The following is a 22888-nucleotide window of genomic DNA, read 5'->3' as shown; positions in this document are numbered from 1 at the left end:
CCAGTGATCCCAAGGGCCACAGTGTAACATCTGGAAGAGCCAGGGGAGGGAGGAAAGGACAGAGGAGTAAAGGAAGACAAAGAGGGAGGTGGCAGGGAGGGAAAAGCAGGAGGCAGGAGAATTTAAAAAGTGAAAAGAGCAAAGGAGCAAAGATTAGTGACAGATGCAAAGGAGGAGAGACGAGTGACTGGATTAGGGAAAGGATCTACACAGGTAGTAAAGGAAGAGATAGGAGATTGGGGAAGTGTACACAGGTTTAGAGATGGAAGAGGTAAAATAAGGTTGTAAAGAAGAGGTCTGATGGAAAAGCGGCACTGAGGAAATTAGGGATGGGGTTGGAGGAAGATGTAGGGAGAGGAATGAGGGAGGAATGGGATGATGCAGAGAAAAACCAGACAGAGAGTTTAGAAGGGAGGGATTGAGGTGGAGGAGGAGCGAGAAAACGAGAGAACGGGTAGAAAAAATGTGGGTAGGTAGCGAAGAATGTAACAGAAAAAGACGAGGGGTAAAGAAAGGAAGGGTGAAAGGCAGAAGAGAGGAAAAGCACAGGAAAGAACAAGGGGCGAGACAGGTGCATGATGGTGGCATTTTAGTTGGAAGGCTTTGGCCAGAATTTGGTGAAAGCAAAATGAACCTTTGTAAGGAGAACTTGTCAGGGTTGTTTGAGTGACCAACATGTCTGTCAGGAAGGTGTAAAGCATGAAGAGGGAATTTGTGCGTGTGTGTGTGTGCGTGAGACTGTGTGTGTGCCGGGCGGTGCACAGGGGTCTAGTGAGGCGGGCCGCCTGGGCTTCGTACCCTCATTCCGTCCGTTTGCCATGACGACCCCATTAATCAGCCAAGCTGGCACAGAGCAGGGTTCCCAGCTCAGCCTGAGATCAATACACACACAAATACACACATACCAAATGGACACAGACACACACACACAAACAATACATCCACAAACTAAAAAAATTTGAGCAGAAAAGAATGGGTGGATTAGTCAACATTAAGGAAAGGAGAAAGTTAACTAAGTGATGTTGAAGAAAAGAACCAAAGGTTGAATGTCACTTCTGGTGATCTCGATCTTTGAAAGAGGTTCTTAAAAAACGAAATAAGTTCTTGACGTTTATAATCCATTTCATATAATAAATAAGAACCAAGCTGTCACGAAGTTTAAACAGCAAATAACTTTAGTTTGTTCTTTTGTCCTTGAAGTCCTACAGCTCTCTCTTTCAACCCCTCCAATCTTCTAGCCGTAAGATCTGTCAAAAAACAAGTCTTACTTAACTGCGTCACTTTGTTGTGTATGATTGTTGCAGGCAATGTTTAACCTGTGATGGTCTTGGGCTTGTGGCTAAGGGTGCTCAAAGTAGCAATATGTATGTGTGTGGATACATGTTTAATTGAGTACATTGTTATACAGACATTTCTAAATCCAATAAACTCTGCTCTTTCCAAGTTTGCTCACATGTTCATTTTCACTTTCTTTGTGTGTTCCTAAACAACGGAGAAGGCATCCGTGTGACAAATGACCGCCACCAAAATAAGTCTATGCCATGTCAATGAGCCTCTCACACATACACAGACTCTCACACACACACACACACACACACACACACAAACACAGAGTGTTCCATATCAATGAGAAGGTGAAAGGTCTCCATTTACATCTTGTATTAATTATGAGTGACAAGCCAAAGGTCACTGAGGGAGAAGAGGCCACTCGTATGGACAGAATATAGATCTATACTTCTACCTCTTCAACCCTTTTTGCTCTGCTCCCTGCTTTTCCTATCTATCACTCCGTCTCACCTCCCTCTTGTTCCTTCACTTGTTCCCTCAAACTGTCACTATGTCTCTCAGTCCTCTGTTTTTGCACTTTTCTTTTCTGAATGTATATCAACTCAGCATGTTTACCTCCTTTCCACTCAACACTCCCATCTTCCATCCAACAACATCTCGGATTCTCTATTTATCTCAAGATTTTATTTCTCCCTTTCTCTCACCAAACACAGAGAGATGTAGAGGTGTATGGTGTGTGCAGAGAGGATGTTAGCCACTGTTGGCGAATATCCCATTGTGTGAGCCAGCTCATATCAAGGCTAGATGACAGCCGTTACCAGTGAGATACAGTATGTGTGCATATACAGTACGTATGTGAGTCTGTGCATGAGGGTTCATGTGGGTGTGAGTTTGGTTTGAGGGGGGTTGCTTATAGCTATTTCCTGCATAGGAGAAACAGGCACAAAATGGCATAGAATTATGTGAAGAGCCCTGGAGAATAGAATGCCATGGGCAGTGTGTGTGTGTGTGTGTGTGTGTGTGTGTGTGTGTGTGTAGGCCCCTTACTGGCAAACAGATGGCACCAGCACCACAGGTAGAGTCCAAATTTCTTCACATGCATCACAAATGACAATAGACACACACATGTACACAAACACATACACACACTGTATATTATATAAACCAACCATATACTTTCTATTCATGCTTTGGAATTCTACAATTCTACATCTCATCAGTACTCTGAATAAGTTGCAGCTGTGTGCAGCTCTACCCAGATAATATCAGACACAACAAACAACATGTGATTAAGAAGGAGACTGTCCTTCAACAAAAAAACACAAGCGCTCTCATCATTCAGCATTCACTGAGTGTGTGTGTGTATGAGCATTTATTCTGTGTGCATTTACCTCCACAGTGAGAGCAGTAACAGCAGTTGTGTTGAGTGTTGGGTCGTCTTGGTGCTTCTTGTAAACCACTCTATAGTGGGAAATGAGACCGTTGGGCTGTCCCGGCTCACTCCATTTCAGATGGGTCGAGTAGGCACCTGTCAAAGTTCACAGCGTGCGGGACTGTCACTGATTCAATACAAGAACATTGTAGACAGTTTTCATGAGGCTCTGTGAACTCACCTGTGGGTGTGGCAGTGAGAGGGGCCATATCTTGTGGTTTAGCCTGCAAGGTTTGGGCTACAGTCCACTGGCTCAGAACTGAGCCTTTGGAGTTGTGGGCGCGTATCCTGTACTGAAAGTAGCTGAAAGGTCGCAGGGCAGGGCTTGCATCAAAAAATTCCAGCGGCCCACTGGACCAGATGAAAATGAGCAGCTCCTCCTCTGTTCCTACTGGACGCCTAGAATAGAATAAATGCTTGGATGAGCCAATCATCACTGTTTATTCCTCACAGACCAAATGAAAAAGCATGTATATATATTTTCTGAAAATATGTTTCATATATCCTAGTATACCTTTAATTTTTTTAGAATCACTACACAAAGAGGTTATGTCAAATTAAAAGTTGCACTCAGTAATAATCAATACACTATTATATTTCATGAATATCTGAGATAGCCTTTCCAGAAGAGTGGTAGCTGTCTATGTATTTAGAATGCGATTTCATTAAAGTCCCTGTTAGTCTAATGGCTGGGTGCCCCAATACTTTTGTCTTTATGGTGTATAATTTAACTTTGGTGCACTGAAAATAAACACGCTGAGTTTGTCTGGAATAAAAAATGTAACATCACGTCTCAAACATTGTGTGGAAGTCACTGGCTGATGCAAGCAACCTGATGTCTTGGTAAGCGCCTTTGTCTGTGATTACGTCGAGTTTCAGGTGTGAGCGCGAGAGAGAGAAAGAGAGAGATTTTCTTTTTTTTATCTAAGTCCCTGTCTGCCTGAGTCTGATCATGCCAAGTGTGTGTGTGTGTGTGTGTGCGTGTGAGAGAACTGTTATGCTAATGTGTGTTTCCTGAGGACTTAAAGGGCTTAGTCTGGTCTGACCCTGCATACAGATCACACACTCTTTGGTCAACAAGCAGACCACGACCTTCAGCATGCATTAATACACACTCGCAGATGCACACGCGCACACACAAAGTGCATAGATTGGTAAGCAGAGATTTACCAAAACTTTTATGCTTTTCCTGAATATTCTGAATCTGAAGGCAAATATGTATTTCCCGTGTATGAACAGAGCAGGTGTATGGGATGCATGTGTGCTATGACCAAGTGACAGTGCTTGTATAGTGTATTTGTTTCTGTGTCTGCTTGTCAGTATTTCATCATCTGTTTTCTATGCACTGGCCCCTCCAGACAGTCACCTGTAAATAAAACACACTGTACATTCACTCTTCAAAAATGGATGAAAAAAAAAAAAAAGGACTTTTTTTGGGTACAAACAAACCAAAAAAGTGTGACGCTATGAGCTGTCGGCAAGCACCTGGTGGAGCCCTTGGTCCGATCCCCTGGTGCCGAAGTTAGCTGTTGGGACATAGATTGTCATCTCACTGATGGGGAAGAGCCTGAGTTTGTGTATGAAGTCGAGAGATACTGGCTATATATAGTCAGGCTCATTTCTACGCAATCCAAAAGGATGGACTGCCCATTCCAGGTCACAGGAGAGCTGCTCCTGCAAGTGGTGGAGTTCAGGTGTCTTAGGGTCTTGTTCTTGAGTGAGGGTAAAATGGAGCGCGAGACTGACAGGTGGATCAGGGCAGTGTCCGCCATGATGCGGACGCTACACTGGTCTGTTGTGGTGAGGAGCTGATCCAAAAGGCAAAGCTTTCAATTTACCGGCCAATCTATGTCCCAACCCTCACTTGTGGTCACGAGCTGTGGGCAGTGACTGAAAGAACAAGATCGAGGATACAAGCGGCTGAAATTAGTTTCCTCCGCAGGGTGACTGGGCTCTCAACCTTAGAGATAGGGTGAGGAGCTCAGACACCTGGGAGGCAATCAGAGTAGAGCCGCTGCTCCTCCGCATCAAGTGGAGTTGCAGTTGGGGTGGTTTGGGCATCTGACCAGGATGCCTCCAGGACATCTCCCTGGGGAGCTGTTTCAGGGACGTCTGGCCGGGAGGGATATTTCTCATCTGACCTGGGAACGCCGTCATATCCTGCCCGGGCGAGCTGGTGGAAGTGGCTGAGGAGAGGACAGTCTGGTCTCCCCCCCCAATTTTTTGTTGAAAACAACCCAAAATGAATCATCTTTGCATGCAAACTATTGATTAAAAACCAATACAGAATCACAAAACATAATATCGCAAGTACAGTGACATTTTCCTACACTCCCCCGGTCACCTTGCTGAAAGACTCTAAAATTCCAAAGCAGACATGTCTCAATGTACTGCATATGCAATGTACATTTTCTTTGTTTTTCTTTGTGTATTTTAAATATTGAGTGCGTATGTTACCTGTATATATGATAGGACGTGATGAGCCCGTTGGGTTTTTGAGGGGCTGACCAGTATATCTCCAGGACGCTGGCTCCAGCTGCCTTTACCTTGGGGGGTGACAGACCTTCTGGTGCTGCCTCTAAAGTCCGAACATACACACCACCTCCTACTCCACACCCCTCTAAAAATACAGGAGCAAAACAGGGTCAAATTGCAACAAAACACACACTGTGAAGAACATGCCTTCAGTGCATCTGTTTCTTTTACACTAATGGAACAAATCAGATCAATAACTTGGCTTAAAGCTAAATCAGGCTCTCCCATGGCACTGGATAAACTAAATTCTATTTAGTGACTTAGCGGTTAGCCACAGTCTGCATCGTAGGCCTTCTCACCATTCACATCACGTGATGCGGTAGATGAAAATGGAACAGACACACGAAGGTGTCTTTAGCATCCTCAGCATTTAGATTTGTTAGTTCATCCTTAGAGGCCACAGACAATAAATGTAGCTGCTTTAACCACCCTCAAACCTCACTGGGTAAGTTCAAACAGACTTCAGCTTTGCAGAAAACAATGTTCAGGATCACAGAGTTTAGAATATAACACATGGCAACCATAAACAATACTGCTATGTACAACCTTTTCTCTATATTGAAGTCATTCATTCCCAAGTCTGTGAGGTTTTAATTTATTTTCAGAACTTAGTTTTTTATGCTGCATGAACTATTGTCTTATTAAGGATAGCAGATTTCTAATAATTACCCATTTGACAGGCCTGCAGTCTGATGAAGTAGATGGTGAATGGCTCAAGGCCGGTCACAGTGAGGTGCAGGTCTTGCCCAGCAGGATGCATTAAGGCTTTGTTACTTCCTGGATTTAACAACATATTGTAGTTTACAGGCTGGCTGCTGTTGAGTTTAGCTGTGGAAATGGAGAAGGAGACACAGGACATGATTACCTTTATATAGTTCCGTTTTTTTAATGACGTGCATTCATAAAAAAAAAAGAAAGAAAGCAAAATGAATGATGCAATTTCACATTTCATCAGTCCAGAAGGATACACCAAGCTATACATAAACTGCTACAACTCAGGACTTCTTCTTAATTGTCACTTTTTTCTTTCCTCTGTATTGCTAACAAATCATAGGCAGTGCACAGGTATAAATGAAGTACTTTAAACTTGAATGATCCACATTTGCTGACTCTTGATGCCCTGACAAGCATGTTTAAAAACAAGGACATGATATTTTAACATTCTAAAGGTCACTGGCTGTGGCAAAAAAAAATCAGCTCATTCAGTCTAAATACAAAAGTCGGTACATTGCACACTATGACAGAAAGTTGACTGAGGTAGTTTGCTCCTCTGCTTTATAAGTTAAATTAAGGTTTTAGTTCACTATTTATAGGCACAGTCAGGGAACTCTTACTCCATCTTGCATACTGCCCGAAGATTTTGAAAACTGACCATGTTGGTAGTGCTGTACAGGTAATAGGTGTGTATGAATAAATGGAAGGAACCATCTCTAGAGTTATATAGATTTCCTGCAATTACACCTGCATATTTGCTCATATTTTTCTTTTCTAACTGACTGGTCTTGCCTTCACAATTCTGGTGCTGTGGTCTCACAACCAGACAAAAACACACAAATGTATACATACAGAAATACCCACACAGATACACACACACACACCTGGACTTTGTTAATATTCTCACTGAAGGTTTTCCATAATTCAGGCCAACTGTATTGTGATGGGTTATTCAACATTCATGAACTCTGGATATCTCGAGAACGAACTGATTACCAGACAAATGAAAGACTTCAATTATTCACCCCCAACTCACATATGCACACATGCACTGACACACACACACACACACACACACACCTCTGACTTCAGCACATGGAGCTTTTATGTGAGCACACTTTGGCTACATTAACACAGTTTCACACAGTTCAGGCACGCACACACACACACACACACACACACACACACACACACACACATAGCTTGTTGCTTAGCCATAAAGGTTTAATCTTCACCTTGATATTTAAGTTCTAATATTTACAACCAATGAGCTGGATTGACATCATCTATGTCACACATGATGCCCACTATTACAAACACACACGTACACCAACATACAACTAATACAACATTGCCACATACAAAGTGCTCACACTCACACACACACATGCACACAAAGACAGACACAAACACCATAATGGAGGAACTCATCCTCATGTAAATGTCTTTTTAATAGCCATACGTCAGTGCTTTGACAGTCGATGTATGCCTATGAAGACACAAACATGTGCATGAACACACACACACACACACACACACTGCCACAGAGACAGGCACGCACACATATGCACACACACAGTTGAAGTTGAAAACACTCCAGACTCTGGGCTCACAGAGTTAACCAAGCGTGAGAACCCAGCCGATATTTCCTCACCTTTAAAATCAACCCGTAATGACGATAGAATAGACCTGCCTATGGAAATGTCTCCACAGTGACATGCGCACACACATATATGTACACACACACGCACACACAAACACACGCACACATACACACTCAAATACACACGTATAATGATGCATGCATAAACACAAATGCACAGAAACTAAAGGCACACACACACACACACACACACATACACAAACACCACAAAGTGAAGTGTCTTTGCTAGTTGGCCCTATCAGCGGTTTCTGAGATAGGAAATCAACCTAATGAGAGAGTAATAGTCAATGATAGATGGGTTAGGGCAGACAATCACTGCCCCATAAGCATGAAACTCAGCCCTGAGTGTATGCTGTGTATGTGTGTGTGTGTGTGTGTGTGTCCAGGTCTTGAGAGGCCAGAAGGTGAATGGAAAACTACTCAAGGCTTTTGTTTCAGTCTGACCCCTCTCTCTGTCTCCTCCTATCAGAGGGAGACGCAGTTCACATGGAAGAAAAACTTCTCTTGGGTCAGTTTATTATGGTCAGTATATGTTTTTTATGTATGTATATGTTTTTTTCTGCCTTGTACAGTTAAATCTAGTGATGTGTTTTAGTGACGTGTTAGACATATTTAAATTACTGGAAAACCACTTCATATCAAAAGATTTCATAAACACCAACTCGAGCCCCTCTTGCTCTCTGTGATGAAATGCTCTGTTGAATGTTCATAGTGACCACAAATTACCCGCAATGCCACCATAGAGCATTTGTGTGATCATTAACTGAATTGGTCAGGACTTTGAGTGGTTAATGAGTGGAAGTACTGGAGGCAGCCGCTGATTCTGGAAATCGGGTCTGCGTTTAATAACTATGCAAGTGCTCCTCCACGTAGTAACAGGAGTCTGTGGGATAATTTAATTTTACTAAAGGGTAATGAGTTTTAATTATTTCAACTTTGAGCGTCTGAGATTAAATGCTTAAATTATTCATAATGTTCACATATGAGGGAGCCATTTGTATTTGCTGCAAGTTATTTCCACAGCGAGTTGACATATAAGTACATACATACATATAATAAAACAATGTCTGGTACAACAGAATACACCTGAGTTTATATAAGACATCACTAATAAACACAAACAAGGTAATTCTATAACTGGAAACCAAAACAAGCTGTCTAATCTGTCATTCTGACTCAAAGTAAACCCATTTTTTCATCCATTCATCCATTTAGATGTCTACTCACCAGGAGGGGTCCAGGCAAGAGAGATAGAGTGGGGGCCCAACACTGTCACATTGTGGGGAGGATGGATCCCACTGGGGCATGAGACTGGTGTTTGGATCACATATTTGTCACTCACACCCGTCCCACCCCCTGTACTGGCCTCCAGCTCATACACATACCTGAGGAAGTGGCAGGGTAAAGAGGGGTGTGGAGAGGCACAATATCAGACCAGGGGCACAGACCAATGAGGGAGGAAAGAATATGCAGAAAAAAGTGTTAACAAATCTTAACAGTTGAAAAGTGTTAAGAGACAGCTCTCTTAACCCCCCTACCAGGTACATGTGACAATGTATTCTACATGTTGTGTGCATTTGTATATATGTCAAAATGTCTAAATATCGTTTCTGACAACATGACATTTTATTATATAGACAAAAAAATGTCAATTGGGTGAAAAACTTTTTATTACAATTGCAAGTTCTCTAGCTGTCAGCAAGCATGCATGAAGAACAACTACACTGTTTTGTTTCTTCCAAAAATGTCCACATGTACATTGTCCACAAAAATCCCCTGAATTGTTGTCATTCTAGATGCAACTAATTAAAGGACGGCCTCTTGCATCCAGCCTCCACAAGCAGACTGAAATGCTGAAATGTATTTGTGTGTAAGCTCCTACACTTGAGGTCCTTTTCTTCCTCTTTCTCCCTTTCCATTATACTCCTTTCTCTCTCTCTGTCATCTGTCTCACTGCCTCTCTCGTCGCACTCTCTACCTCTCTTGGCCATGACATCATAAGATAGATTTCCCTTTTAAGAGCGTGTGGCTGGCTGGTGCTAAAGCCTACATTAGCTGTGTAAGTGGGCCACCGTTTAACATTAAAAGCCTTTAATTTGCTATAAACTCCAGCACACATGCCTTAATAGACGGCCGTGCGGGGTTATTGTTCCTGTGCAGGGTGTTTTAAACAGGAGGCCATTAGTACAGTATCTCTGCAGTGGGTTACAATGCAGTCGGGAAAAGGGATGGCAACTACTCATATGTTGCTCTCATGGTCACACGCACAGGAGAACCTAAATAAATACAACTCACTGAGACACATCCACTATGGCAAAGAGAGACAGAAGGAGAGAGGGAGAAAAATCATGAAAGGGAGCAAAGCAGAGTGTGTGTGTGTGTGATGGAGAGGGAGAGTTTCATAATGGCATAAGGTTTCAGTGGGAGAATGAATTTAAACACTTCATCACTGGAAGATATTTACTTAAATGTAAACACCGCCATGGGATATCAAAAGTAAAATGGTGTGTGTGTGGGGTAGGTAATCGGTGAGTGGAGCATTTGCATCTGTTTGGCTGTGGAGGTGTGTGTGTGTGTGTGTGTGTGTGTGTCCTGAGGGGCCAGCCAGAGGGAATAGGTTAATTCTCTCGTCATCTTAGACACTTCCTGGGCTGCCGAAGCAAAGTGACAGCTAATCAACATTGTCATAAATAATCAATGGCCACTTTGAGCAGTCTCACATGCACACACAGAGAGGCAGGCGTGGGTACACACACACACCCACCCACACACTTCACACACACACACAAACGGGTAAAAACACACACAAGACTGCCCGGATAATGGGGCTGGTGCTCCCTGTGTAATTCGTGGCGCAGTACTAAATTGGGAAAAGAAGGAAAGGAGGAAGGGAATGAGGTAAGAGGGAAAGGATGGGAGGGGACAGCGAGGAGAAAGAGAAGAGAACAGAAAGAGAGACAAGCAACGAGAAGTGAAGGGTCGGGACGGGAATGTCTTCTGGCAGACTATCAGGAATTAGGGAAAATTAAACGTCCCACACACAGTCCTATCGTGTTTTTCCTTGTTTTCTCTTTCACACACACAGAGAAGATTGGAGTATTGCAGGGTGTTATCCCAGAAATTGTATTTGGGCAAAAGAGGCAGAGAGAGAGAGAGAGGGAAAGAGAGGAGAAAGGAGAGACCAAAAGAGGGAGGAGAGGGGAGTACCATTTTACACTCCCATAATTAAAACAGAAAATCCATCTTGGAAAAAAGACACGTATTAAAGGTTAAATGAAAATCAACAGATAAATAAAATCTACGCTCCATTGCTGTCTGTAAGCAAAAGCCAGATCTGATTTGTGATTTTAATGTGTGTGTGTTTGTGTGTCATTCGCATGTCAAATATTTGCTCATTAAATGGCACAAACAGACACATACAGAGTGCAGTCCTGAGAGAGAGACGTGGATGGGACGATAGGAGAGCTTTTAAAACAGGGTGACCCCGATATAAGCACACAAACACACACACACTCAAATGGGAAAATTTAGGAACTAAAGGAGATGGATAATTATGAGGCTACAAGTGAAGTGTGTTTACCCATGTCCGACATCTACGTTTGTGCACAACCCTTTGCACACACTTATGTTCACGTGCTTGTAAAATGTGTGACTGCGTGCTCTCTACCTGCGGTTTGGCAGGAGTCCAGTGTCAGTGTAATTCTGGTCACGGTGGTCTCCGGTAAAAATGGTGTGACCGTCTCTGTTCAGTCTGTACTGGGAGATGTGTCCATTAAGCTGGGGCGGCTGATCCCAGTACAGCTCCACTGCAGATGTGTTTATCATCACATGTCTGGGCCTTGACCATACACCTGGTGAAGCAAAGGTGGAAAATAAAGAGGAGAAAACGTGTGCTCTCCACATCTGTTAACTGGCAATTATTGTTAATTAGTCATCCTTGTCTGTTTATTTCAAACAAAGTGAAGTATGTGACCTCATGTAGACAAACAGTACTTTTTTTTTTTACTCTTCTGATATCCAAATTTATAACATTAACTGACAACAGGCTGAATCATTATTTTGTTTGGTAACTAAGAATAATGAAATTTATTTGTGTGTGAAAATACAGATTATCAATTTACTGATCCACAACTGAATTCTTATAATAACATAGAAGAGGACAATGTTTTCCTGAGATTAACACGTGGTCTAAAGCTCAACAATTAGCCCGTGTGAGGGAGATGAGTTGAATTAACATTTGATTAAAATAGAATTTGTTTACTAGTATATCAAAATAAACATGTAGCAGACAAATTAATCCAAACTGCATAGGTTACAGTTTTTAAGGTGACATGAAATTATGTAGACACTGAGACACAAGGAGAAGTGAGGGGAGTGGTGGGAAGGGAGTTTAAAAGGAAGGAAAAAAAATAGAGATTAAACTAGCAGAAATAAAGACAAAAGATGCAATTGATAAGAGAGCAAGTGAAGTAAACCAAGGGGTTAAAAAGTTTCACAGATGGAAAGAATGGGATATTTAAATGAGAAAGAAATAGAAAAGTCCAGGGAGATATAAATGCGCATTAGGTTTTGATGAGAGAGACGAGGAGAGAAGAAGACGGTAAGAGAGAAGAGATATGCAGAAGAAGAACGCAGAAGATAGACAAGAGAGAAGGAGAGGCGGTGGAGAGGAAGAGAAGTGAGAGAACACACAGAAATGTGAAGTGGATAAAAACAATGGACGGCTGATAAAATTATCAGTCCTAATAAACAAAAATCCATGACAGCATTTTGGTCAGGAAACAAAAAAACTGTAGTCAACAGTGAGCAAGAAGAGAGTGAGAGAAAGAGGTGAAGGGTAGCGAGCTATAACGTAGGGAGACCCTCGAAGGACAAGAGAGGGGGAGGATTCAAAAAAGGGGAGCAGTGGGAGGAGAAAAGAGAAACAGAAGAAAAAATACCTGAAAGAAGAAATCAGTAAAGAGGACACAGAACAAAAGTCACACACAATTTACAGATCAAACGAGAGATTGTTGAATTTCACCATTTATCAAAATAATATTTTCATAACAGTTTTCATAAGAATCAAATATACATTTAGAACAAGGGAAAATATTACTGCCAATAATCTATCAACTCCAAGCAAAAATAAATACACAATCCTTTTGTAAATGTATTTTCATAAGTGTGTCATATCTGACATTAGCTAAACAATATGGTGTAAAAAATGTATCACATTCTTCTGAATCTGGCATCTGACAGGTATAGGAAATGTTTAATACCTGCAGAAAGATGTCACCACATTAAATCAAACAGTGTGTGTGTGTGTGTGTGTGTGTGTGTGCACCTGCAGGGGCGGCTTGCAGGGTGCGTCCTGTAGAAGGTAAGCTGGCTCCACATCCGACAGCTGTACAGGCCAGCAGCACAAAACTGTAGTCTGCGTACGGCTGCAAACCTGTAGCACACGCACGCACACACAGGCGCACACACCAGAATGAAAATATGCTAAAAAAGATCACGACAGATGAATCTTAAAAGCACACACGTGCAGATTCTTTTTCATTCTCGTCACAATAAACTGTGGCAACGGCAGGGGAATATGCAGCGTAAGGGGCTGAAGTGGAAGACAAGACAAACTACAAATGTAAATGGGGGGAAGTAAAAGAGAAAGAGGAAAGCTTGTGCGGACTCTCTTCCAAACCTTTTTCCTTCTCTATCCATTTCACTCTCTCTCCCTCTGTTCTTTCCACAGTCTCTCAGAGGATGGATCCATATCTGTTGGTGTTAAATTATGCATGCCATAACTCAATAATGAAACAACGTAAAGATGGGCAGCTGCGGAACTGACATGGGATAGGACCAGTCCAACGCTGTAATGTCATCAGCTTTTGATCTATGATAATTATGATACCTTGGTATGCGTTTAGGCTACAGCGTCCAGACATGATTTATTTATAGGCACCGGCTATGCAGTCTAAAAGAAATCACAAAGCGACTGAGTGGTCCTTTAACTGCAAGCATAGGAAATCAGTTTTGGTATTATATTGAACCCTTTTGTAACATGATTTAAATATTCAAAGTTGATAAAAGTCCTTTGTGCTCTGAAACAAAATTATCCTCGAGCCACTTTCTTGTGATTGACATTTCCTTCACATATTTTTTTTTTCTGCGTCGTTCTTGGTGCAAGGTGGATGGAAGAGGATGGATGCAAATCCTTAATGCTGTCACAGGGGTTGACTGGATGTTTTATGGTCATACACTTAGCTTAAAACATACAACAGCTTACAAATCAAATTCAAAGAAAAGAAGAGAACTGAAATGATTTTATTTCAGAAGGATAGCCACAAAAACAGGTTTGGGCATTGCATAATACAGTGGGTTGAATTCTTTATTTCTTAAACCTGCACGATTATAAATGAAGCAATACATATTTTACAACATTAGTGATTTATGATAGTTTACATAAATATTCAGAAACTACTTAATTTTTGTTACATAATTTCATATCTATCAATGTTTTATTATAACAAATGTAGGCTCAAAAATCCTGTTGAACTAACGGAAAAAGTAGAAACATTGTAGGCATTGTTATTTTGATTATTATTATTATTTCCACCAGAAAAGTGAAAAGTTCTGTTTTATTTAGTTATCACACATGTAATTTAATGAAAAAAAAAAAGTAAAACGATATCTTTAGGATATAATTAAGCTAATAAAATAAATTATCCAACTATCTGTGTTTGGAGGCAGAGACACCCTACTGTGTGTATCAGCTGCTATATGCATGTCAGTTGATGACAGAGAACATGTTCAACGCACACACACACACACACACACACACGCAGTCTAATGCACGGCAGAGTGCTTCACCACGGTTTCCTCACGTCCCTTTCTACTGCTTAGCCTGCTTAACATGCCTCACAGCTTGCCACGCTTAGCACAACCTCTGATCAATGTGTGCGTTTGCGTGTGTGTAAGTGTGTGTGTGCAAATGTTCTCCCAATGATGCCCTGTGTTTGGGTTAAATAAAGGAAATCTGCCAGCCATACAAAAGTACTATGGTTGGAGCATAAGGCTGTGTTACACTACTTAACTGTGCAACTAAGCGTGTGTATCTGCATGTGTGCGCTGTAGCACGGTAAATGATATCCACACTGCAAGTGATGTCATTTGTTGCAACAGTGAATAAAGCAGTAACCTTTCACTGCATTTTCCCCACATACAGACAGACAGAGTGTGCCTAATATTTAACAAAGACCACAAGTACACAACTTTATGGGGTGATGAAGACGTGTGGCAATGGCTTCAGAGCTAATGAAAATGAGAAAACTTGACGAGATCTGCGTACAATAACTGAATATTCAAAACGCTTTAAAGTGTTGCATGTGCCAAATACAGCCTGAACTCAGGTCAGTGGAATGATCAGAGAGCATTCTTATAAAAGCTGATTTGTCACTTCCACCTTCTATGAAATGAGCAAACAGCCTCAAACTAAAAAAGGAAAAGCATCATCTGATTCTCCAAGCACTCCTGCCATTTCAAGTCTAAACCAAAACAAACACAATTTAATTTCTTATTCAATGCATGTCCATAAGAACACAAATACACACAGAGACACAGACACACACACACACACACACACACCTTTGATGTTTCTTGGCATGTGTTTCAAATTTCATGCTCAGCCTGAAGAGGGCAGTGTTGGTCTGCTGAAGAAATTACACTATGTATACCCTGGTGTGCATGTGTATGTGTGTGTACGTGCTTATATGTGTACGTACAGTGCATACACGTGTGTGCCTATGAGCTTGATTATGGAAAGACAAAGGAAGCTTCAATCATTTTAACAGTGATCACTGGAAAGTGAAAAACGGGTGGAGGGCGTTTCGATTTGAGCAGCCAGCGGCACACTAACACAGAGTGAGACAAGGCTCTAACTGTCATCGTAAGGGCTGGACACTGTGCAGACCGGTGTGTGTGTCTGAGTGTGCACAAAAGAGAGAGAGAGAGAGAGACTTTGGCAGTACCACAGAGTAAAGAGCGGGAGCTTACATTTAAGTAAAAAGTCAAAAAGAGAGACTATGCATTTGAGAAAGGGAACAAACAAGAGACAGGATTGAGAGACTGTTGTGTGGATGTCTCTGAAGTGTGTATGTGTGTGTGTGTTGCTGTGGTGCAGTAAAAATAACTAATTTAAAACGGCATTTTATTGACAGGTTGCCGTTCCCTGTTTGCATTAGGGAATATGATATGATGATGGGCGCAAGCCGCAATACCAAGCCAGATACCTGATACACCATACAGACAGAGAGAGGAAGAGAGAGACAGAGATGGTAAAGTGAAAGTGAAGAAGGAGAGAAAGTGGGAAAGCCAGGCAGGAGAATAGGAGGAGAGAGGACAGACGAGGAAGAAAGGAAAGGTAAAGGAAAAAGAAGAAAGAGAGATGTGGTACAATGACACACATGTCAGGAAAGACAGAAACAATCTTGAGGGAAAAAAGAAATGAAGTGACAGAAAGAAAAACAAAACTGACTTTAAGAAAACAAAACAAAAGAAAACAAGAGAGAGAAAGAGAGAGAAAGAGAGAGGAGAGCTTTGATAACACCTCTCCTAAATAATTAAGAGTTTGACTTCCTGTCTGTGGCTCCCTAATGCAGAGACCGTCTGGGATGGAACAATGAGATCAGGTTCACACACACACACACACACACACTGATCCAATAAGCAAGCAGCTCTGCAGGTAATACTTGAGATTCAAAGGTACTTTGTTTTGGTTTACTATGGTATTAATATTTTTCTTTTATTTCAAAGAAATAGCAGAATCTTGTAAAAGCCGAGTTTTTTTCCCAATAAAGAAGAAGAGGAAAGAAGAAGTAAATTCATGAATGTATCGCATTCCCAAAAGCAGAATTTCTTTTATACTTTACTTACACTAAATTGGTTTAAAGTGCAGTAAAATATTTAACTGCGTATTCATTTTACTTTACTTTTTGACCCTGAAGAAAAAAAAAAAATTCTTCAGCCCTCTGTCCATTTGACTTATTGAGACAACAGAGGGAGGACAGGCTTAAGGCCTTAAAAGGAGAGAAGATTCAGGAAGGATCCACTCAGCTGGGTAACATCCACAATATCTCCACAAACATCCTTCTTTAGTGCAAGCTGTCCCATTGAGCTCCACCTTTTAACTGCAAGCCTGGAAGCTTAACAGAATTCACGAGGTGGTTACAGGGAGTGGCTGTTAGCCAGCTGGATGAAAGACTCTTTCTCTTTCTATCACTCCGACGTTGACACTAGTCATGAAAGACTGATTCGGGATTGATACATGAAAAGAAAAGTTTTTGTCTCTCTCCTCCTCCTTTGCCCATGTCTACGTGCCTGTACCTATAGCACGGACCAATCAGAGCATGGCCAGTGTGGGAAGCACATTAATAAATAAAAGAACATACTCTATTCCCTGCTGTTCTGAATTAATAATGAGCCTACAAAAGACCAATTAAACACATGATTAATGCCATAATCTATATAATTGCAGGCAATAATTCATTGCGAGCTAATGATAGCAATACTTAATATCGATTCACATGGGGTGTCTTTGTACAGTAGTGCTTAATTCTTTCTAAAAAGAGTCACATTTCACAACTGTTAAAACTGCTATTAATAAGAGTCTATTTCTTTCTTTTCCTAAGGCAAATCATTCATAAGCAGAACAAATTTGTTTTTGTAATTTTAGATTCTGGCAAAACAGAAGCTGCTTCTAACTTCTCTACCAGTGGAAATCACTTGGAGAGCGGCAGCACTATTTGTAGCATTAACACTGATTTTGGGACTCCAGAGAAATGGTTCAGGGCTTATTGAAGCTCCACACCCCCACTGTTAACTACAAAAGCTGAAGTGACAAAATGCCACTCATAGTTACTGATGTTTCACTTTCTTTTTTTTTCTTCTCATTACTTCCAAGATGTAAAAATTGTTTTATTTCTCTGGACCAAAACAAATCACACACAAATGTCTGAAATGTCATAAGCACTTGGAGTCTTATATTTAATGCCCAAAATGTGAAACTTTAGAACAATGTATACAACACTCCTTATTTTAAATCTTCATTACAAAGCAACAGGTTCTACCTTAGCTTAGCAGTCACGATCAACAACAGAACTGGCATTACTGTGCATAATCATTACAGGTGCAAATTTATATGAACATTTCTTGATAAATGAATGCTTTTGCAGACCAAAATACCTCTGACAGAAAATACTCCATCAGATCTCATAAGCCACAGCATTGCAAGAGTGTTTCAACCAAAAACTGACATTTCTGTAGAAAGAATCACAGTCGTCCTGTTTCTGGGGTTTGAATAAGTGAGTGTGTGAGCTCTCTGAGCATCTGTCTCCCACAGTGGTGAGAACCATCAGAAAGATGTAGAGAAGATGAAAAATGACATATTAAACATTAAGGATGAGGGAGTAGCACAGCAATTATTTCTGTTCATATTTCACTGAAAACACTTGGATACGCACATCCATCTTTTCATCTGTCCCACTCCTCCCTTTTCTCCTACACTCTTTTAAAAAGTGTCACACACAGACACTCTCAGTCTCAGTTAATGTAATTGTTTTGTCTCTCTCTCCTCATTTAATTGTACCATTCAGGTTTCTTTTCACCTCGCTCTCCCGCTCTACCTGTACCTCTCTGTTTTACTTTTTACTGGGCTGTTTTTATATTTCAATATGAAGATGCACATGGTGGTATGAAACCAATGTCAGCAGCTATGATTTAATGGCAGCTACTCATTCATTCCATTCATACGCGTTCAAGGCTTTTTTGAATTAATCTGTGGTGGCCATGAACACTCGATCCATTTCCGAGCTTTTGTTTTGGTAATGTACTACACTAAAACACAAATGTAAACGTGTTGTTACAAAGAGAGCTGGGAGAAACTGTCCCAGTAGTGATTTTGGCTGGATACACAAGTTCTTCCACTGTCTCACTGGGGGACGGGGGAATTTCACACAGGCATGCTGGTTGCTTACACTGGCACATGTGGCCCGTACAGTATTACAGCACATTACAATCTCTACTTGGCATTGTTTGCTTTTCCTCATGCCTACACATACAAACACACATGCTTGCGAGCACACAACTCCTGACCATACAAGCCAACCACAGGCACCATGGGACTAGTCTATTGGCTACTGGCAAAGCTGATGCCTGGTCGGAGTCCAAGACAGAGCAGAGAGGAAAGCTGTAAAGAGAAAATGCTACTGAAATTCAGCTTCAACAGAGGTCATCATTTGGTTCTTGCACATTCAAATGTAATTTATAAAAATCAAATCAGCTTTAAAACACTTTAAGTGTTTAAATCTGAAGTTAGATTAGTAATTTCAATTGCAGAAGTGGGTAAGTATGACTACTGTATTCTACTGGTATTTGTGTCTCTAAAATGTTCTATTCTAAAACATGTGTTTGCTTCACAATGCTTCATGCAGGCTTTTGTGTCTGCATGTATTATATTATAAAAGTGTGCGTGTGTGTGTGTGTGTGTGTTGTGACTGATGGCAGAGGGCCAGCAACACAGCTCCTCCTCAGGGTAGATAAAACAAGATCCACAAATCACCCAGTCCTGACACCACCGTGTTTCCGTGCCGATCTTACAATAGTAAGAAAAGCCCACATTTCTGTTTGTCTGCGTGTGCTTGCTGTACTCTTTGAGTGTTTACATTACATTAGCGTTTTTCTCGTGTCTTTCTAAGTATATGAGTCAGACCTTGTGCGCTTTCTGTGTCTGTTGTGTTTTATTGACTTCTCTGTGTGTTTTCATGTGAGTGTTTATGTGTGTGTAAGGGGCTGGGTCAGACACAGAATGGTGCAAATCAGGTGTAAATTCACTCATTAGATGGCCTCCAGAAACCAGCATACATAAATAAATGCACGACAGAGGATAAAAAACAGAGGAAACAGAGGAGGATGGAAGAGGACAGGTAAGTAGGAGGAGGAGCTCTACTCTATGAGAGGAGATGGGGCGAGGTGATGGACAGAGGAGAAGAAGAAAGCAGATGAGTCAGACATGACAAAGAAAAGAAGAAGAGGAAAGAAGTGAGAGGTACAGGAAGAGGAGGAAGACGAGGGGAAGATGGGGCAGAAGGCTGAGAAATAAAAGACACAGAAAGAAAGGCAATCAGAAGGCTACAGGGACAGGAAAAAACAGGAAGAGAAGACAGACGGAGGAGAGGAAGTAAAATGAGAGGTGGGGAACTGTGAAAAAACGAAGGAAATGTGAGGCATTTGCTAATCTGAAAGTCTTACCAGTCACAGTATAATTTCTTGGCCCACTGCTGTGGGTAAATATGGTTCCGACACCCGTCTGGTTCAGGTGGTACGTCTGTATGATTCCACTGGGACGAGTGGGTTCTGACCAGCTCACGTGGAGGGTGGAGGGGCTTAAAGCTGTTACCACTGGAGGCTGCACACCCTCTGGGACTCCTTGGACTGTCACTGCCACCACCTAAACACACACGGTCATACACACAGAGGCACAGTAACACACAAACACAGATACACAACAGAAAAAACACACACTCAAATACACGATATTAAAGATATTTTTACAGAATCTTAAAGGTGTGGATAACAGATGGATTTCTGCTATGATCATTTATGAATGTAATTAACATGATCATAACCCAATAAAAAAAATGCATTCAAATTCACGGCTTCTCGTTGTAAAGTAGCAAAACAGAGAAAGACATTTGTGAAAAAAAAAGAAAAAGAAAGAACAAAACAAAAGAGACAGAAAGACACAGAGAGAGAGGTAAAATGTGGAGAGCCTCACATTTGTATGTTTCATTTGTATGTTACTGCCAAGCACGGCTAAAACAATGAACAAATGAAGATAAAAAGTATGCACAACTGGATCTTGGAAAAAAAATAAAAAAAACATGCTATAAATTCAGGTGGTAACATAAAGATCTATTGTATTTTGTTACCATATTTTAACATGTCTGATGACTTATTTCTGGAATTAAAAAATGTTTCCCACGATTTACAGTACAGTACACATATTTCCCTGCTATTTTACCCAGAGCAGTATACTGCTGTGCAATCACAGAAGACTAAGAGGTTGTTATTTCCAGTTTAAGGCTTATCTCCCCAGAACCCTCTCTGTCAGCCATACTGATGACAATATGCTTTAACCAAAGAACTCCCTAAGCATTTCTGCATGACATAGAAAACAACGTTGTACGTTTTAGCACAATGTTGCGAGAGACCAACTTATTGTAAATTCCTAGTGTAGTATCTGTGGGTCCCTGTGAAGGCTGGGTGACTGTGGAGACTGCAGAATCACAGGGCAATCTGCTGCTAATGGCAACAGGGATATCCTGCCTTAATAGACTGTCACTAGCACTTCCCCCACCTGTCCCACACAGTGCGATGCAATTAGAACTCTGCTACTACAAGTAAGGAGGCACACACGCACGTGCGCACACATAAACACACACAGGTGGGTGCAGGTACGCGAGCAAAGGAAACAAGGTGCAAGAGAAGAAACAGCAAAGAAGAAGAAGAAGAAGATAAGGAAGACACAGGGAAAGTCAGTGAGAGCTTCATTGTACTGTTAACTCAGATGTTTCAAAATTTTGTTCAAATGCAAAAAAAAAACAAAAACAAAAACAAAAAACCCCCAAACTCACATCTATATGATCACCTGTGTAGTTATACAGCTATAATAAACTCTAAGTTCACTTAACTTTGCTTTGTTGAATAACTTCATTCTGATTTATGAACACACACCATAGATGCTTAAGGCTCACTAGCACGTTATAAAAGTTGCATTCATGAAACAATAATTCATTCTTTCTTTCTGCATACAACAGAATGGAAACCTAGCAGGACAGAGAGAAACATGTAGAAATGAGTGAAAGGACAATGTTGGACAACAGATGACAGTTGTTGTGACAGAGGAACTGGTGTTTAGACAGCGAGAAGGAGTGAGGATGAGAGGGGTTTGGGAAGGAAAGTGACAACGGTTGGGATGAGGTGAAGAGTGTTGGTGGTGTTAAGATCAGGGCAATGACAGGAGACAAAGACCAGAGAAAACAGGACAAAAGCATTCAAAGACAGAGGAGGACCAATCGCTCTTCCTCTCTCTCTAAGTGACCAACCACATTAGATCAGCACCTTCTGTTGTCACAGCAGGCATGCGTTGGTGTGTGTTCGTGTTTGTTTGTCTCTGCCTTTGTGTGTGTGTGTGTGTGTGTGTGTGTGTGTGTGCGTGTGTGTGTGGGGGGGCTGATGCCAGGTAATTGCAGTGGTGTATTAGGTTAGCCCAAGTTATCCCATAATTGGGACTGTTTGGCCAATTTTCACTGGTGTACAAACTAATCCAACTCACTCCCTTTCCACCTTCTGTTTGGAGTGTGTGTGCTTGTTTGTGTGAACATATGTGTGTGCGTGGTGGTGGGCAGGGAGACACAGAGAAGATGGAAGACAGAGATTGAATTTGTGATGTTATGGCTTTCAGAAGGTGTGTGCATGTACTCAGAGCCCTCCCTGTTGGTTCTGTAGTTCTCAGCTTAGTTGGAAACAAGCTTCCCACCAGGATAAACTCGGGGGAGAAATATTTTTGCTATGACAACCTGGTACATCATTTCATCATCCAGTTTGTTTTATTCTGCTAGATGCAGAATGCTAAACGCACATGTCAACACCAGCGCCTCATGAGGACTTTTGAGGGGAAAAAGCTCACAATACAGTCAATATAAATTAATGTCAGAGCTTTACAGTGTCATTCTAACTGCTCTCAACATAAGCATTAAGTAATGAATTTGTTATGAAACACAACTTAGTCATCATGTCTTCTTGGATTTACCAGTCACATACAGAGAATGAAATCAGATTACTACTCCTATTCCTACGGCTGACCCCACTGAGAATGAACAGCCAATTTGGCACTGAACAGCTTTCATCTGCAGCTTTGAGGTGATTTCAGCTCATTGTCTTGCTTTTTAACAACTCCCCATTTTAAGTCATTATTTTCAAAATGCTCAAGCAATCAGTCATTACCCTACCTAGCGTACACAGTGTGAAATGGTGGCAACCTAAAGAAAATGAAAGAACCAGACCTTGAGACCCTTTTCTGCTTTTTGGCAGGTAGCTAAAAACATGGCTACAATAAAATGATAAAGGCCAGTACTTTTATGCTGTGTCAGTAAAGATGCCATTGCTTCGTTATGCGGACCGTAGTGGTGCCCATCTAGGCTAAGCATTACACTTGATGCTGA

General features: G+C 41.3%; 1 protein-coding gene across 1 annotated transcript in view; it reads right to left on the bottom strand.

Moving 5' to 3' along the window:
- The window catches only part of ush2a (Usher syndrome 2A (autosomal recessive, mild)), a 184653-nt gene that overhangs the window by 23872 nt on the left and 137893 nt on the right, over positions 1-22888 (bottom strand). Inside the window, exons 67-74 of the mRNA XM_046383631.1 lie at positions 19914-20112; positions 12958-13065; positions 11299-11482; positions 8859-9016; positions 5924-6082; positions 5177-5339; positions 2901-3118; positions 2679-2815 (exon numbers count right to left, since the gene is read on the bottom strand). Coding sequence (XP_046239587.1) covers positions 2679-2815; positions 2901-3118; positions 5177-5339; positions 5924-6082; positions 8859-9016; positions 11299-11482; positions 12958-13065; positions 19914-20112 — 1326 coding nt within the window. The remainder of the gene's footprint in view (positions 1-2678; positions 2816-2900; positions 3119-5176; positions 5340-5923; positions 6083-8858; positions 9017-11298; positions 11483-12957; positions 13066-19913; positions 20113-22888) is intronic.

The sequence above is a fragment of the Scatophagus argus genome, chromosome 1 (assembly GCF_020382885.2).
Source record: "Scatophagus argus isolate fScaArg1 chromosome 1, fScaArg1.pri, whole genome shotgun sequence".
NCBI lineage: Eukaryota > Metazoa > Chordata > Actinopteri > Scatophagidae > Scatophagus > Scatophagus argus.
This window is presented reverse-complemented; position numbering and strand designations above follow the sequence as displayed.